Raw genomic sequence first — 17,245 nt, 5'->3', positions numbered from 1 at the left:
GGTAACTGGTGGGAGACCCTGTCAGTTATAATCTTCTTGGTACTTTATTTCATAGAAGCTACAGGGCCTTATGTCTGACATGTTATGTTACCTAAGTGGTCGGAGAGCTGCTTCTTTATTATAGGTTCCAGCTGTTTGCCTGATAGGGAAATCACACTCTCTGATATGATGTTCTTATCTGGGACTTCTCTCCTGATGGAGTTTCTTTCATTCCTTTGTTCAATTACACACATATTATGTAGGAACATAATTGGGTGCCAATTCCTTGTGTCCCCCCCCCCCCATTGCTGATGCTGTACCTGTTGACAATTGAAAGTTATGCAACTTTTCAGTGTGCCTTTATAGCCATTATGATATTCCGTATCCAGGTCAACCAGTGGAGACAACTGGGTAGGGTTTATGGTTGGCACATCATTTCGCAAAGGAGTCAGCTGGATAAGCAACACACTCAAGACCAAAAAGCAAGTGAAAGGCAGGGGTACCTAGAATCTAGGTCTCCTAAATCCTGGTCCTGGACTCTTCAGCATCATTCCACCTTGCCCACAGGAGCAGCAAGGCAGCTGGGAGGGTGAAGAGAACTGGGGTTTGGCCTTGTGAAGCTATCTCAGCAATGTATGAATGACCAACAAAGTGATGACAGGATGTACCCAAGAACAGCTGGATGACAGCCTCACTTTTAGTCCTGGAGGTCAGTCAAGTCCAGATCTGGCTTGCAGCCTGAGAAGACCCCCCACCAGCCTGTCCTAATGGTGCGGGAGCTGGGCCACGGCAAGGACCACGGGGCTCGGTGGTTCCTCCAGAATATGGAGGTGGAAGGCACATGGGGTCAGAGTCTAACAGGTGAGCTCAAATACCACCTCTACCCTTAGTAGCTGTATGAAATCAGGCCTGTTACTCAGAGTGCCATCTTTCCCGAATGTGTTCATCAGCATGTGAACCCTGAGGTAGACCCAGCAGGTGGCTCACAGGCCTTTTCCTGGCAGAAATAAAAACCAGTCTCTCTAGAAAAAAGTTGGTTAAAGAGTGGGGTATTTTAAAGGTGGTTAAAATGTATTCTTTGTTAAACAGCTCTTGAAATAGTCTGTAGTTCCAGCAATTCAAAACAATTCCTGGGGTAGCCTTGTGAGAAAAGTAGTTTTTTGCTAAGAAGTTTTGAATCTTGCTCTAATTTGATTACATTAGCTAGCCAAAAATAGACATTAGAGCTGAAAGGAGCAATTAAAGTTTTATGGAAAATTCACCAAGGGATTGAATACCCATTTCTTCCCCTGTACCTGTGACCACAGGGCTCAGCATTTCTTTCTTTCTTTTTTTTTTTTTTTTTTTTTTTTTTTTGTGGAGGAGGGGTCAGCATTTCTAAACCAAGGTCTCTCCTCATCCAGTGGCAGCTGCTTGTGTGTTAAGCACAGCATCCAAACTCATTAACCTGCTGGTGAACCCCAGCAGTAAAATGCTGCCTCTTGGGGATAAGGCTGTGCACCAAAAAGAGTGTCCACTACCCATGAGTCACTACCCCGCTGGCCAGGGGCTTCCTCCCCCTGTCTGCAGGTCTGGCTGTTCCCTCGGCCTGGAGTACTTCCCTTCCTGACCCTCTTCCTCCAAACTTGCCCTTGAGGGCTACTTGTTCTGTAGGTCTCCTGTTAGATATGAGTTCCTCCAGAAGCCTCCCCTCCCCACCAAATCTAGTTGAGACGACCTACCAGGAGCTCCTGTCATTGCCTGTCATTCTCCATTCAGGCACATTCCATATGATGCCTGGCACATTCCAGGTGCTCAAAAAAGACCCATTAAATGGCTGAATGACCTTCACCCCAGCTCCCATCTCTTGTTTACTTCTGCCTGCTTTGCCCCTGACCAACTCCCTGGACTGGCCTCTCCATTCACTCAGCACAAATTCTATTCTGACTCTGGCCAGGCCCCCCATTCCACCCCTGCTCCGTGCACTGCAGGCCACGGGTGATAGAGAGCTAGGGCTGCCTGCAACAACTCAGAGAACAGGATGTCTGGACTAGCGGTTGAGCAGGGCTAGATGAAGTCAAGGCCACGCACGCACGCACGAGAAAGGGAAGAAGGCCTGAGCTGGCTGGGAGCAGGGCCAGACCACCAGGCAAATTGGGCAGCTGGACTGTGCAGTTAGGGTCTGAAAAGCTGATTAGTTTTCAAATCCTCCACATGCCTTTTATTTAATTAATGGACACTGAGCGTCCGTTTCCGAGGCTGCAGGAATCTTCTCCCCCTTTAGCAAAGCAGCGCCATAAGATAAATACTTTCTCAAAATACTGAGTCATTGCCCATTTTTTTCTTTGTGCTTTTGCTACTGAGTTCACATGAATAATTATAAGCTTATTTTACATGATCATAAGGGGCTGGGTAATTCTCAGCAATTTCAAGAATGAAATGTTCACAAAGTCTTTCAAGACTGTGACACAAGAGGGTTTGGCAATTCAAAATCACTGCCATTTTAAAACATATTCTCTTATTTGGTTTATTATATTTCATGTTTTACATATATATCATAATTTAAGTTCAAATAACGTAGAGATGAAGCCAGGCAATTTTATGAAACAAAGAAAGTTAGGGGATTGCCGGATTTTTGAAGCTAAAAATTAGATGCTTTGACCAACAGTCCCACGATTTCACCCTTGAATTCCTTCAGAGCTCTTGGATGAATGCCAACCTGTCCCCGTGATTTATCCACATCCAATTTGTCAACTAGGTCTAGAACATTCTGTACATTAACTACTACATGATCTAGTACCTCTGCTTCTAAAGATGATTTAAGAATATTCATTTTGATGTTTTGTTTTTTTTTTTTCTAAAAATTTCAGGGCCAATAATTTATTATGTCTGCTGGCTCCTTGTTCTGATCATCTACAAAGGTTCTACCAGGTCTGTGGCTGGTTTCTTCACTTCAATTACTTTAAAAGACCCTCTTGTTTTTGTTTTAATGTCTGATCCTTACAGGATGCTCCTTAAATTATGTGTAGATCCTTTCTGTGGGATTCCTAGGTGAGTTCCCCTGTTATTCCAACTAAATTAACTTTATATTTTTTCTGAACATATCTCCTTCTTATGAATATGCCTTTGTCTTGAGCAGTCCTGCTTGCGCTGATTCTGTAAATCATGATTATTATCTTATGGCCATAAGAGTCAAAGGGAGGAAGGCCATAGAGGGTTTTGCCTGATGCCTGGCACAAAGTAAGTATTTAGCAAACAGTTGTTTATTCTTTTCATGTTGGTCAAAGAAGGTGAGGTAGGAAAAAAACTGATTCTTTTCAACCCCATCTCCCTAAATGGTTTTTCGAATCTTGTCATACTTTGTGCTTCCTGAAACATGTTTGGTGGGGTTTTCTTTTTTTTTTTTTTTTTTGAGGTTTTATTTTTTTTATTTTTTTAAATATATGAAATCTATTGTCAAATTGGTTTCCATACAACACCCAGTGCTCATCCCAACAATACATTACCATTCTTATACCAGACTGTTAAACCTAATAGGGTTATTCTATTACGGTGGTCACACACAGATGCTCTCTGCACCTTCTATAGTGCTTCTCTTCCTTTTCTTTTCTTCTATAAAATCATTAGCATAGGAAATGATCATTTGTCCTAATTCATCCCAGGGAGATACTGTGCCAATTTACAAGTGAGTAAACACTCTCATTACTACTAATTGGCCCGATTCTTTAGCTCAGCCAGTCCTATTGCAGTTTCCAGCTCAATCTCATTATCCTTGTCAGGTGGCTTATAACCCCTTTATACTGCCATATTTTCATTAACTGATCAGGCTATTTCCACCCACTGGGCATTTCCTGGTGCCATTTTAATGCTGAGGCTCCTTGGATTCCTCCACTACTCTTATAATCTGTTTCATGACTCTGGTTTCTTACCCTTCTTTGACAGCTGTCTCAAAAGAACCTTCAATTCCTAAGAAACATAATAGCCCTCTCTCTGCTCTCCCTAGCACCCTCAAGTTCCACCTGTTCCCACCTGTGCTACGTACTACAGCCATCAATGGACTATAGCCACATATATATATATGTATATATATATATATATATATATATATATACACACACACACACACACACACACGACTATAGCTCAGCAATGACCACAAAAAGTTCTGATATTCAGTCTCTTTCTCAGCTTCCCAAACTAGCCTTCAGAACCCTCCTATTATTTGCTCCTAAGTCATGCTATCGAGACCAAAGGAGAGATTTGGGCATGTTACCCCTGGGACATGCACGGGACAGCTTCCATCCTACTGATTTCCTACTTCTGCTCTCTTCATTTGCATCAGATTGTCTTTACCCAGCTAGTGCCAGTGTACAACTCCCTCTGCCAATTGTTGCAAAAATGGAGTCACTGTTCTGGAATTCCCCAAGGCTTCCCCGTGTCCTGCACCTGCCTAAGCTTGCAGTAGTTGCCCCAGTTCTTTCCTCATGGGTGCAATTTGTTGACCCCACTGGATTCCTAAGCTGGATTGACCCCAATGGAGAAATCACTCAACATATACGGCCTCTAGCAAAACCCCTCTCCACCCCACAACACACACATGCACCTGCCGTTTCTCTGTATGTCTCCATGTTGCAGTGAGAGCATGGGGATTATTTGTATTAGATGTCTAAGCTGTTTGAACTCAAATGCATCTTGTGGCAAAGCATGCCAGGGTGTGCAATGAGCATTAAATAAAACACAGCAGGTATTCTTCTAGCAGGAACAGCTCCTCTGGGAAGTGGCAGAAGTGGGTGCCAGAAGTAAGTAATTATACTTTATTATCCAATTCACATCACACTATCACTGAGGAGCCACAATAAACGGGAAGCTCTTTGAGAATGGTACAGGGCTGGACAGTTGGGAGTTGTATCACCTGCCCCTGAATGGCAAATTCCTAAAGGGCAAGAACTATGTGTCACTTTCATGGGTGTCCCCTATAGTCTTAATATTATGACTTGCACTGAATAGCTGTTTAATTGAACTGAACATGAGTCATTTACCAAGCACCTACCATGTGCATCATACATTATGGTTCTCCCTTTCTCTCTCTTCTCTATCTCTTGTTCTGGGCTACTCACTGCCCTTTCCAAGAATCTCTACTATACCTGAAGGTATAAGAGCAGGGACCATGTCATCCACTTCACTGCTGCATCTCAGGGCCTGGCAGTGCATGGCACATAAGGTCCTCACTACACATTTCCTGAGCCAGTGAATAAATGAAAACGAACCAACTCGGGCTGCTTTCACAGAAAACACTGCTCAGTGCCAAAGTGTGATCTGTGTTCATTTGTGTCAAACACATTCATGTGTGTCATTTGCCATAGGATAAAGGAGATGTGATGATGCTCATGGGAAAGCAGAGGCAAAAGGGGGTGGATCCAGGCAGGGTCATTTTTTTTTTAGCACATATGTATGTGTGTGTGTTTGTGTGTGTGTGTGTATATATATATATAAAATTATGCCAAATGTTTTCAAAATTACAACCTATAAAGGGGTTTTTAACGGAAGCTTGCTCACTTTAGTTAATGGCATCATTTCACACTGCAATCAAGACAAGAATTTACAGTAGACTGACTGTAAGGCAATGCTCTTTACCCAGTATGTGCACATCACATACCACAGCCATTCACACAGAATGCCTTCCCCCATCACCACCCCTGTCTCCACCCAAATTCTGATTATAGATATGTGATTTATTTGCCACCACAGATTTCCTCCCTGTGGGTTACGGTGGCTATTAATTTTAACAGAAGCCTTTCTGAAAAGTGGAGAAGAGATTGTGGAGGATGGATGCAGAAAAAGGAGGCCTTCACTTTAAGTGGCACTGTTCAAAGTGTGGCCCCCAACTGGCAGCATCAGCACCTGGGAAACTGCTGGAAATGCAATTTCTGGGGCCCAATCCCAGTCTCCTAGAGTCAGAATCTCTGGGGGGCCCAGCAAGCTGTGTTTTCACCAACTCTGCAGATGTTGCTAAGGCCTATTAAAGTTTGAGAAACACGGGTCTAAAGTGTCATTTACTCCTTTTCAAAATTCTCTCAGACACTACCCAGGGGAGAAACTGGGTATCTGGAATTCATGGAGGAAGCTTTTCATTATTTACCTTTTTGTACTTAAAATTTTTTCAGCCACATGAAATTCTATTTCAATAGAATTAAAAATGGCAAACAAAGAAATCAAACTTCTATCAAGAGCACATTACAAAGGAAAGGATAACTCATAGCAGCTACTCTAGGGTGTTCCTGATAATCATCCCTCAACTGATTACCTGAGCAATTTCCCTTGTCTCCTAAATGACAGGTAAGGAGGAAGAAGACGGAATGAAGATAAGGTAATACATTGGCAAAATGGTATTTTGTTAACAGAACATATTTTGTTTGGTATTTCTAAAAATATTAGAGGAACTAAGGATGTCCCTTCAGAAGATATCAATGTGACAATGAGGAAAGCCAGGACAACATACCATTTCCACACTATACAGCACATTTTTTAAAGCTCAATTATGGAAAGCATTTGTAATGATAACTTGCCTAGATTCTTCAATAATCGGAAGAGAATGTACACAGCACAATTAAGAGTCTGCATGCAGGTTTTAACCCTTGGCATGATTCTCCCTTCCTAAAGATGACAGCTGCTTTCACACCTTTTCAAATTGGGCCTTGAGACTGCCTTATTTTTAGTCGTCCCACTACAAGAAAACGGCTAAAAGGCTAAGTTAAAGTAATACACAATGCTAGAGACTCTACTGCTATGCTAGTCTGTTTCCAAAGGAAAAACCAGGAAACTACATGAACTAAAGGGCTCATCAAACAAAAACAGTATGAACAACTAGATGCACAGACCCCCTTTCACCCTAACAAAGGTGTAGGGTCAGCATCCCCTATGTTTAACAAAAACATTTTACTTTCCACAAATAATAGGGATCATGAGTCTTTGTGCCTGTCAGCCACAACAGTCCCAGGCACTCATTCCTACCAGACATCCCACACCCTCCCTGCAATGAGGGGTGCCAAATGCCCCCCTTTGCTCACTTTGGCAACTCCACACTACAATGGACACTGGAAAATTGAGCTTGTGTCAGGAAATGGACACGATTTTTCATGTTGTTTTCTTAGAGTTGTTATCCATCCCCTAGGGTTGTAGAAGGTACGAAGACTCACTGAAGAGTTTAATCCTCATACTCACAAAACATCACACACTCTTGTAAAGGGTTATAGAAACTCATAGATAGAATTGTGCAAACCATTGCAAGAGCAGTCTTCATAGCTTGAATTCCTTAAACATAGTACTTTGCAATGAAGTTAGCCAAATACAGAGAAACAAAACAGTTTTCAAGTTTTATTCTGGGTTATTTTTAACTCCAGATTTTTTTTTTTTTTAAGAAAAGGAACAGAACTTGGAATTGAGTTGGTGGTGAGCAGAAAACTTCTCTTCCAATGATCTCTTCTTGACCTAATCTTATCAAAGGTCTAACATGCTTTTAATGCTTGCAAATAAATAGCTTAACCCTACAGATAAGCTTCATCACCTTCCCCACAAGCTACGGACATTTATACCGAAAAAAGATTTTTTTAATAAAGTATACCCGAGGCATCAAAAACCATGTAGCTCATTTCAAATAGGGATCCTATCAAATATGATTAAGTTGAACTCCTAAGTATATACTTTTTCCTCTTAAAAATTGGCTGCAATTAAGGATATTCCTTACCAGTATCATATGCACAAATGCCAAAAGATTAAAAAAGAGAAAAACAAATCTGGAAAAAATAGATCAACGTATTCAAAGAAGACAATGAATTATTCGTTTTCATTAAACTACATATTGATATATAACATACCACAGGTCATTATAAAAGAAAAACAAACATCTAATAAACCATCAGGATTCTTTTCAAAGTCTTGTAAATTAAAATGCAAAGAAGTAATCTTAAAGCTGTGATAGCAAAGAAAAAATTTGCATCTCTATAGTTAAATATTTTGGGCTAAAACATTTAAAAATTTTTCTTAACTAGGAAAGAAACTTCCCTGATCCTCTCTGTGAAATGTCTCACAGGAACTGTGTTTGAGCTAACACTGCACAGTGTGTGAGTAAAGGAACAGTCCCCAGGATTCCATGCATTAAGAACATCAGGGAATTTGTGGACAACAGGAGCCCTTACCTGGTCTTCCTTAAGCCTCCAGCATCCACATCCATCCTTTAATAAGGTAAAACTGTGTGCTGCAGAGAGAGGGAAAAGCCACCCAACCCTCGAGGCGGGCTGAGAGTGTGCAAAGCCCCAGCTGACAGCCCGCTTCCCTCTCCCCAGGCTCTCTGCCTAAGAGGCTGCACAGAAACCAAGTCGGTGCCAAATCTTAATCCCTTTGCAGAATCTCACATGAAGCTGCCTCACCTCTTCCATTCCTGCAAAGCCTCTTCCTGCTGCACTTCCTTCTGAAACCATTAATCACTGCAACAACCCACCGAATGAAGCCCAATCTCAAACCGTACTGAAAAATCCTGCAACACACAGGGTGATGAATGTTTACATTAGCCAAAATGAAATGATGTAATATCCAGAATCAGGGGAGGGCCCTGATCCAGAGTCAGGGCATTGTAAGAACCTTTGTGAAATACAACTCTTCTAGATGAAGGGAAGAAAAGGATTCACCTTTGGGTTTTTATTAATCTGGCCTCTGTACATGTAGAGTTATTTGAATTGTTCTGGTCTCATCAAGAGCACTGTATTTTCCAAATAGAAATTCAGAGCTTCTCAGTTACCCACAGTTTTACTCAAGAGAATAAAAGGTAGCAAACAGAACCCAAAGTGAATTTGTGTGCAAAAAAACCTAGTATCCAGGGGATAATAGTGGAAGGTACCAATCCAGGGATATGGGAGCCTCCCATGCTGCAGGATACGAGAGCTTCCCAAAGCTGCAAATGCCTTCAAAGTGAAGGTAACTCCCAGAAAAAGCAGTGTTTCTCTAAGCCAGAAATCCATTTTTCCCCCCTAGAACTTTTGATGAACAAGAAAGCTCAGGGGTTCCACCAACATGGTTCCTGATGGGCAACTGCTATTGATTACTTCAGAATCTTATGGTCCCTGAATCCGGTGGGACGAGAAGATATGAGAGGCCACATTACTGCTGGATGAGCAGGGAAATGGCAGGGGGGAAGGGTTTGTCAACAGCACCTGCCTGGGAGAGAGATCAGCTAAGGTTTCATAACTGCTCAGAGGCTGGCTTGGGATGGGAGGGGATGCCAGAGGTAGACCTTGTTTTTGGACATGTTATTGATCACAATGTGAAACTTTACAAAGTATTAACCATGTGCTAGGCACTGTGCTAACACTTTATATGCACATCTCACTGAACCCTCACAACAGCCCTGCAAGGTAGATACTTTTATTGTTTCCATTCTATAGATGAAGAAACCGAAGCACAGAGGGGTGTTATCGTGGTGAGCAGGTAAAGCAGCGGTACCCGATCTGCCTGGTGTGCTCTTTAACCACCAGTCTGTAGCTCCTGCCAGCTTCACTACCACCACCATCCTCATCACCATAGTAATGATAATGATAATGATAATAGAATCACTCCCATTTATTGAATTAGTGTACTATGCAATAGGCACTTTGCTTAGGGCATTACATGAATATGCTCACTTGCCTTACAAAAGCCCGTTAGGCAGTATTACTGTCCCTATTCCACAGACGTGGAAATGAAGGCTCAGAGGGAATGAATGAGTTGTGGGGCCAGCCACACAGCTGGTTAAGGGAGCAAGTAGGGATTGGAGCCAGGCCTGACAGATTCCAGAGCCTGAATATACTACCCTGAACTGTCCATTCTTCCAATGTCACTTTTGTCACTCAGAGCAATTTTGGAATGCCTCTTTGGAAACTTCCTTCAGAACCTAAACATTCCATCTTGGTAAATATACATTTTTAAACATCTGTTTCATGTTGGGCACTGCAGAGGGTATAAATACATGGTCCTGTTTTCCAAAGGCTCCCTACCTGGTAGGGGAAGTGGAGGCAGAAGGAGGTCATTCTATCATGAGGGAGCCTGGGCTAAGTGTTACAACAGGGCCACCAACGGTGATGGGAGTTTGGGCAAGTGAGAAATTATTTCAAAATTATCCAGATTACTGCTAATATGCTCAGTGATGGTAAATATCCATCCTTAGAGGGTGGACGTAATTTTGGCTCACTCACAGGCAAGTCCATCAGAGCCAAGTCTGGGGAATAAAGTGGGTCATCAAGCTGGGCAATTCCATTTTTGGTCACAAGCTAGGTGTGGCTATAAAATAGTGAGATGGATTTTCCTGCGTGGCCCAGACTAGATCTGAAGGCAATTCCTGAAGGGTAGCTCCAAAAATGTTTCGAGCAACGATACCATCTCCAGATTCGAGGCAGAGACAACCAAAGCGATTCCAAAAGACCAGGCTTCTCGAGCACAGCACTTGACCACACCAGAGGCAGGGGCCTGCAGGATCATTTGTGGCGAGCTCCCGATCAGCAGGCCCAGATCGGCTTGCTTGCTGCTGCGTCCCTAGCATCTGGAACGATGCTCAGCATAGAGGGATGCTCGATAAATATTTGTTGACTGAATGTGAGATACTTTTGAATATGAAATGTTAAAAGTTGTCTTAATTATTTGGCCACACTTAAGACATCTGCATACTGACTATGGACACATTCCCAGCTGAGTCCAATGGCTAAAGTAAGGCTTTACTTCCCCAGTCTGTCTACCGAGCCAGGCCCTGGGGGGTCAGCCTGGCCATGACTACTTCCCATCCTGTCACTACTCATGGCTGTTCTTGTACTCAGTGGGAAGAGAAGCGAGCACAGACACTAAAGATGCCACCACGCAGGTTCAGCTGAGGGCCTGTAGCCAAGTGGGCTGACAGTTTCTTCCACTAGTGCTGGCTCCAAAAGTCGGGCAACACTGGGGAATGCTCCCACCACCAGTTAGGGGTGGGAAGGGCACCGTTGTGCCCCGCAGCCAAGCTGCACTCCTAGTACATCCAACTCTGGGGAACGAGGGCTGATCAGGAACCATCCCCCGACCACAGCCTGACTCCATACACATTTCAAAGAAAAATGAGTTGACACCTCTGAGACTCCGCAGGGTTTCCCATACAAATAGGCTCAATGGGAGTTCAGAATAGATCTCAGGACAGTCTGAACCCAGGGGTTTCTCCAGTTTTCTGTGTGCATCAATTCTCCCCTTCTCGTCTGTGTTTGCTCCTGGTTTTTGTTTGTTTGTGGTTGGCTTACTAATTATCCACATAAACAAGTCAAAACCAGATGGGTCAAAGCCTCTCTGTCGCTAGGACCCTCCATGCCAAAGGAATTCTTTGGGTCTAATGTGACTCCCTTGGATGGCCTGTCCACCACCAGTGAAAGAAAGGGGTGGTCTCTCACTAGCTGTGAGACCTTGTCCAGCTACTTAACTTTTTGGTGTCTCACTTACCTCACATTTTTTTATTAAAAAAAAAATTTTTTTTTAATGTTTATTTTTGAAAGAGAGAGACAGAGTGTGAGCAGGGGAGGGGCAGAGGGGGAGGTGCACAGAATTGGAAGCAGACTCTAGGCTGTTAGCACAGAGCCTGACGTGGGGTTTGGACCCATGAACCTCGAGATCATGACCCACCCTAAAAGGCACTTAACCGACTGAGCCACCCAGGCGCCCTCCTCACTTTTAAACAAAGAAAGTAACAGTACCCGCAAACACAAGGTTGTTGAATGAGAAAAATGCATATAAAGGACTTTAGGGCCAGGTCCAGAGTGGGTCCCTCTCATACTGGTTCTTACTGTTGTTTCAGACTTGTTGGAAGTGGGGAAAGAGAGTGGGGAAAGAGAGTGGGGAAAGAGAGTGGTAGGAGTCACTGACAGTGGGGAGGAACATTCACAGATTTCTGCATCCATTTACTATGTCGTTCTGCATGAATGATTTATGCCCTGTTTCAAGCCGCAAAAGGATTTGGTGTGGTTTCTATATTGCAGCACGTAAAATCAAACAACAACAATATTCAGCTCTGAGAAGGATTTAGAGCCCTGAGTTGTCTGAGGGAAGCCACTATTGTTAACCACTGTATTTAGCTCTTGAGCTTCTTGGCAAAGAGAGTAACAAGAGAAACACACGGAGGGGGTAGCACAGATGTCATCCAATCCAAAACACAAAACAAAACAAAACACTAAGGGTTCAAGCCGAGAGACAAACTTTTTCCTGGCTCCAAATTTCGAGAGGAATTTATTAGCTGAGGTACAGGGTACCGGGTAATATAACGGATGATGCCTTCCCCGGGACGTGCATAAAAGATACAGAGACATCTTTCCGAGGGCCCGGACTTGCACGGCTCCTCCATAAAAGCTGAGGGCTCACGTTAAATTGCAGGTCGAGGGAGGCGTTTATGGTTTCACAGAATGTCAGCACCAGAAGGGCCTGCGGTCAAGCCCCCTGGTTTTATAGAAGTGGAAAGAGTGTCAGGAGCTCAAGGGGCAGCTGGCTGAGGACTGGACGACTCTGTGCTTGTCCCCACTCTGGGCCCTTGCCCTCTCCCTCGTTTCTTCCACCAACAAAAAGAAGCGTCCCTTGGTCCCTTTCCCCATGGGAAATGGCAAAGCCACGGCAGCCTCCTTCACACTGTGGGAATCCCTTTTCTTTCAGTTTGGTTAAAAATAATTTTGAAAATGTTTAAATTTTCAAAGTCCAGGCTGGCGAGTGTCCAAGTGGCTTTAGGAGTCTACAATACAAAACTGCTGTCAGCTGTAAACTGTTGGCTGTGTCTGCCTGTTGTCAAGATGCACTCCTTACCCCGATGTCTAGTTTTAAAAGGCTGTTTCAGCAGCTATCATTCTTAAAAGCTTTCTAAGTGCCCCTCTGGTGTGCTAAGTGCCCTAAACGGTAGGCCTAGTTGTTCCTTCCAACACCACTATAAGGAAGGTTCGTTCCATTATTCAACCAAGATTTGAACTGTATCGGTTGACTTCAGAGCCCAAGATCTTACTCACAAACTCTGTTACCTTTACAGAACGAGAATCCTTGCAAGGCAGGAACTAAGTCTGTCAACCATGCTTGTGTCAAGGCCTCTGCTTCAGCAACAGAATTTGAGTCCAGCACTTGGCAATTGTCATACAGACTGTAGTTCGTTATCCTAACGTTCTGGGAGACTCTCTGGAGAGATGATCTTAAAATCGGGGCAGTTCTTTAACTGTGGTGTCCTGAGGACAAAACCAAAACAAGGCCCCCAGAGTACATCCAACACGTCCCATCTAACAGGGAAAATCACTTCTGGCCAATCACAGGAGACTGGTGTCTGCTATTCATAAGTAGGGGCAATATGCAAGGTGGTTGGGGACACAGGTTGTGGTTTCTGACACTGTCACTTCTCATGTGTGACCCTGAACAAGTGGCTTAACTTCTCTAGGTCCCAGTTTCCTCTTCTGTAAAAGAAGGTAGTAACCACAGGATCTCTTTCCTAGAGCTGTGGGCATTATGTGAGGTAACGTCAGTGAAGTTGAGAAAGTGGTGGGCGCATATCGTGGGCTCGAAAACAATGAGCTCATGAAAGCAGTCATGTTTTTAAGGCAGGTGTCAGAATACAGATTAATGGGGAAGTCAGTAATTAACACAAAGGTCCTCAGTATGAATTAGATGCTCTAAACATTTGGGGCACCTTCCCATTTTCCACATATATCCCGACTTTGTTTTATCTAATATACACTTTTCCAACTCACAAAGCAATTATGGTGTATTATAGGTTCATCTAAGTTTCCAGCAAGAGCCTTTATTGGCAACATGTAGTATTTACCCTTCAGATTCCTGACCAAGAACGTAAACCCCAAGCCTCTGCTGTTCCTTCTCACCAGGAGTTTGCATGCAACAAGGTACTGATCAGAAAGAATTGTCAGAAGTATGTTTGGCCTATCTATTCATACTAAAATTTTAAATTATAGTCTTTGATCAGATAAAATCATTGGAAAGCCACATACCTAAAATATCAAGATTTTTACTTCATGTAAAATTTCTTTTGATAAATTTTCTCTAATTGGCCTTTTTTTTTTTTTAGTGAAATCTTGCCGTTGGCTTTTAAATGATGCTATGTAGTTTTCAGTGTATAAGTCTTGCATCTCTCCTGTTAAATTTGTTCCTAAGTATTTTATTCTTTTTGATGATATTATAAATTGAATGGTTTTCTTATTTTTATTTTGTAATTGTTCATTGCTAGTAAAAAGAATATAATTGACTTCTGAATATTGATCTTGTATCCTGCCATTGGCTCTTATTGATGGATATTACAAATAATATTCATTCATTCAAAAAATATATCCTGAGCATCTATATGTTCCAGGCACTGTGTTGGGCTCTGGTATATAATGAAGAATAAAATAGATATAGTGCCTGCCCCCTCAAGAACTTGGGGTTGAATAGGGGAACTGGGTGCAGGTGAAGAGTACTTCCCATTACCAAGAAGATGCTGGCCCACATCATCACACAGGTCCCTGTATGATGGCCATGGCAGAATTAGGACACGTATATATCCCCTTAGCAATGATTGTATTTTGATCCCATTCTCAATGTGAATCATGTGCTGAACAGGTTTTCTTTGCTTCACCTGCTAAGATGCTTAGGGCTATGTTGTGGCCAAACTCTAGCAAATGACACTAAGGCAAGAATCAAATATTATTTTGCCACATTTATTTTCCCATTTTTCCTGGGTTTTTTTGCATCTTATTATTTTATCTTGTTTTGAGTAGGTATGTGTAAGGTGCTTCAGATCTTTTATGGATAGAGGCTGAGGCGGGATGAAAGGAGGAAGGAAGGGAGAAAGGAAGGAAGGAAGGAAGGAAGGAAGGAAAGAAGGAAGGAAGGAAGGAAGGAAGGAAGGGAGAAAGGAAAGAAGAAAGGGAGAAAGGAGGAAGGAAGGGAGACAGGAAGAAAGGAAATTCCAGTTACTTGTTAATATTCCTGAGAATGTCAACTTACTCTGAAGATCTACTTCTCCTTTCTGAAGTTCCACCAAGATGTGATTTTTTTTACCTGAATAAATGTTGATCCCATCTGGAATAAGACCTGTTTCATACTTACAAGGTTCTTTAATCTGCTTTTGGCAGGTCTAAATTAAACAAAGTCTATTGGTTTTGTTCAGACACACTGGAAGTGCTTTTCTGGCATGACTTCAATAAAATTTCCTTTCCTCATTATACATAGAGAATCTGGGCAAGAGCAGGAAAGGTAGAAGGAATATCTTTTCCCCAAGTCATCTGTGACAAGAGGCAGTATAAGCAGTTCAACATTATGGTCATTCAGACTTGGACTTGAATACTGACTCTGTTACTTTCTAGCTGTGTGATTCTGGGAAAGTTACTTATCCTCTCCAAGTCTCTGTTACTTCATCTATAAAGCTGAGATAACACCTATATTATTGACTGCGAGTGTAATGAAATTTAGCATAGGGCTGAGGACACATCAATATAATACTGCACTGAAAGTACTAGGCAGTGCAATAAGACAAGAAAAACAAACAAGAAGTATAAAGATGGCAAAGGAAGAAATACACCCAACTGCATGTGGCAGCTTTGTAAAAATCAGTTAGATTTCTACCTAATTACAAAAATAAATTCTAGATGAATGAAAGCTCAACATGTGAAAAACAAAACATTTAAAACATTTTGAGAAGAGTATCTTTACAATCAAAGGTCAGGGAATATAATAAAAACATGAAAAAAAAAACAAATCAAAAAGGAAAATCTTAGTTGGATTTCATGCAAATCTAAAATTTCAATACAACACATGATAATTTGAACAGAGACAAAAGATAACAAAGTTACGGACCAGAAGAAGGTATTGCAACACATATAAAGCAAAGGAATAATCCAACTATACAGGGACCTTTACAAACCAATGAGAAAAAGACAACCAAACACATAAATGGTAAAAGATATAAATAGGCAATTCACAGAAGCAGCCCAAGTAGCTAATAAACCTTACCAGTAATCAGGGAAATATAAATGAAAACAAGAGTGTGATAATATTTCCCATCCATAAGGCTAGCCAAAATGTAGTTTTCCATTTTCTTCCACTTACAGATTTTCCAATGACTAGTTTGACAATTGTCCCTATCATGGCTATCTCTTAGGAAGGAAGAGAGGATAGGGAATGAGGCCTACAATGGTCTCTTTAACATTTCATTTCTTTAAAATATCTGAGGCAAACATGACAAATGTTGAGACTTGCAACTCTGGGCAGTGGGTGCATGGCCATTTGCTGTAAGCTTCTCTGTGCTTTCCTATATGCTTGAAATAATCGTAAAAAATAAACACAAGCAAACAAACTATGTCTAAAACAATCCTGTGGATATTGAGGAGGAATAACATAATAGAACAATTCCTAAATAAGATAGCTTTTGAGCATGCTGACTAGACCCAGAATGGGAACCAGAATGTCCTGGAAAGGGACAGTGCAAAGGCTGGTGGGGGTTGGGGGGGGGGGGGTGTTCAGCAGAAAGGACAGGTCAGTGATATGAAGAGAGATGCACATTTTAGAGAAAATGATGGTCTAGAAAATAAAGTCTAAAATCAGAGGAACTACTCTGGAAACACAGAGAAGTACAGGCCGTGCTTGTCTACTCACTGCACAAATATTTACTGCACTAGAGTATTTTACTTGGTCTCTGGTCTAACACCATGTCCAGCCTTAGGGTAGATACAGACATATGAAATAATCAAACTAATGGCTGGTCTTGGCAAGGGGAAGGGGTATGGTTTTAGAAAGTGTTCTCTGAGCATGTGAACTGAAGTTAACAACCAGGTACAAAGAGGTGGTAGGTAGAATTATGTGTCCCAGGCAGAGAAACCAGCACGTGCAAAGGCCCTGAGGCAGAAAGGAGTCTAGAACTGTGAGGTGTAAGTGCCGAACTACAGAAACCTCTATGAAAGTTACTGGGGTGCTGTGAGGAAAAGCGCTGCGTGGAGAGATTGACGAGAGTCCATCTCTGTCTTTCTCAAAGATCAAAGAACCAGAGAGAACCCACCCAGGGTGAAGGACCATGGGTAAAAGTTGAAAGACACCTAAAAGCAATAATCAAACTGGGCAGGAAAAGGATTAACAGGAGTACTTAACTGATCTGTATGCAGTTCGTACTGTGATATCCCCTTTCACAAAATCAGTTATACACTTGAAACTTTAAGACAAGTCAGTAGGTTGAACTGCAGAGTGCACCATGGGAAAGGTGCACTGAGAAGTGGAGATCTGCTAAGGAATGGGAAAGTTC

At 42.3% G+C, this 17,245-nt stretch overlaps 1 protein-coding gene across 9 annotated transcripts in view; it reads right to left on the bottom strand.

Moving 5' to 3' along the window:
• PLCE1 (phospholipase C epsilon 1) overlaps positions 1 to 17,245 on the bottom strand; it is a 321,468-nt gene that overhangs the window by 220,304 nt on the left and 83,919 nt on the right. Inside the window, exon 1 of one of the 9 annotated variants that reach the window (XM_053909743.1) lies at positions 8,385 to 8,483. The exons of the other annotated variants lie outside the window; for them this stretch is intronic. Coding sequence (XP_053765718.1) covers positions 8,385 to 8,435 — 51 coding nt within the window. The 5' untranslated portion in view covers positions 8,436 to 8,483. Of the gene's footprint in view, positions 1 to 8,384; positions 8,484 to 17,245 lie in introns of those variants that run through there. 9 annotated transcript variants of the gene reach the window in all.

This window comes from Panthera pardus, unplaced genomic scaffold (genome assembly GCF_024362965.1).
Source record: "Panthera pardus isolate Hobbes unplaced genomic scaffold, ASM2436296v1 HiC_scaffold_22, whole genome shotgun sequence".
NCBI lineage: Eukaryota > Metazoa > Chordata > Mammalia > Carnivora > Felidae > Panthera > Panthera pardus.
This window is presented reverse-complemented; position numbering and strand designations above follow the sequence as displayed.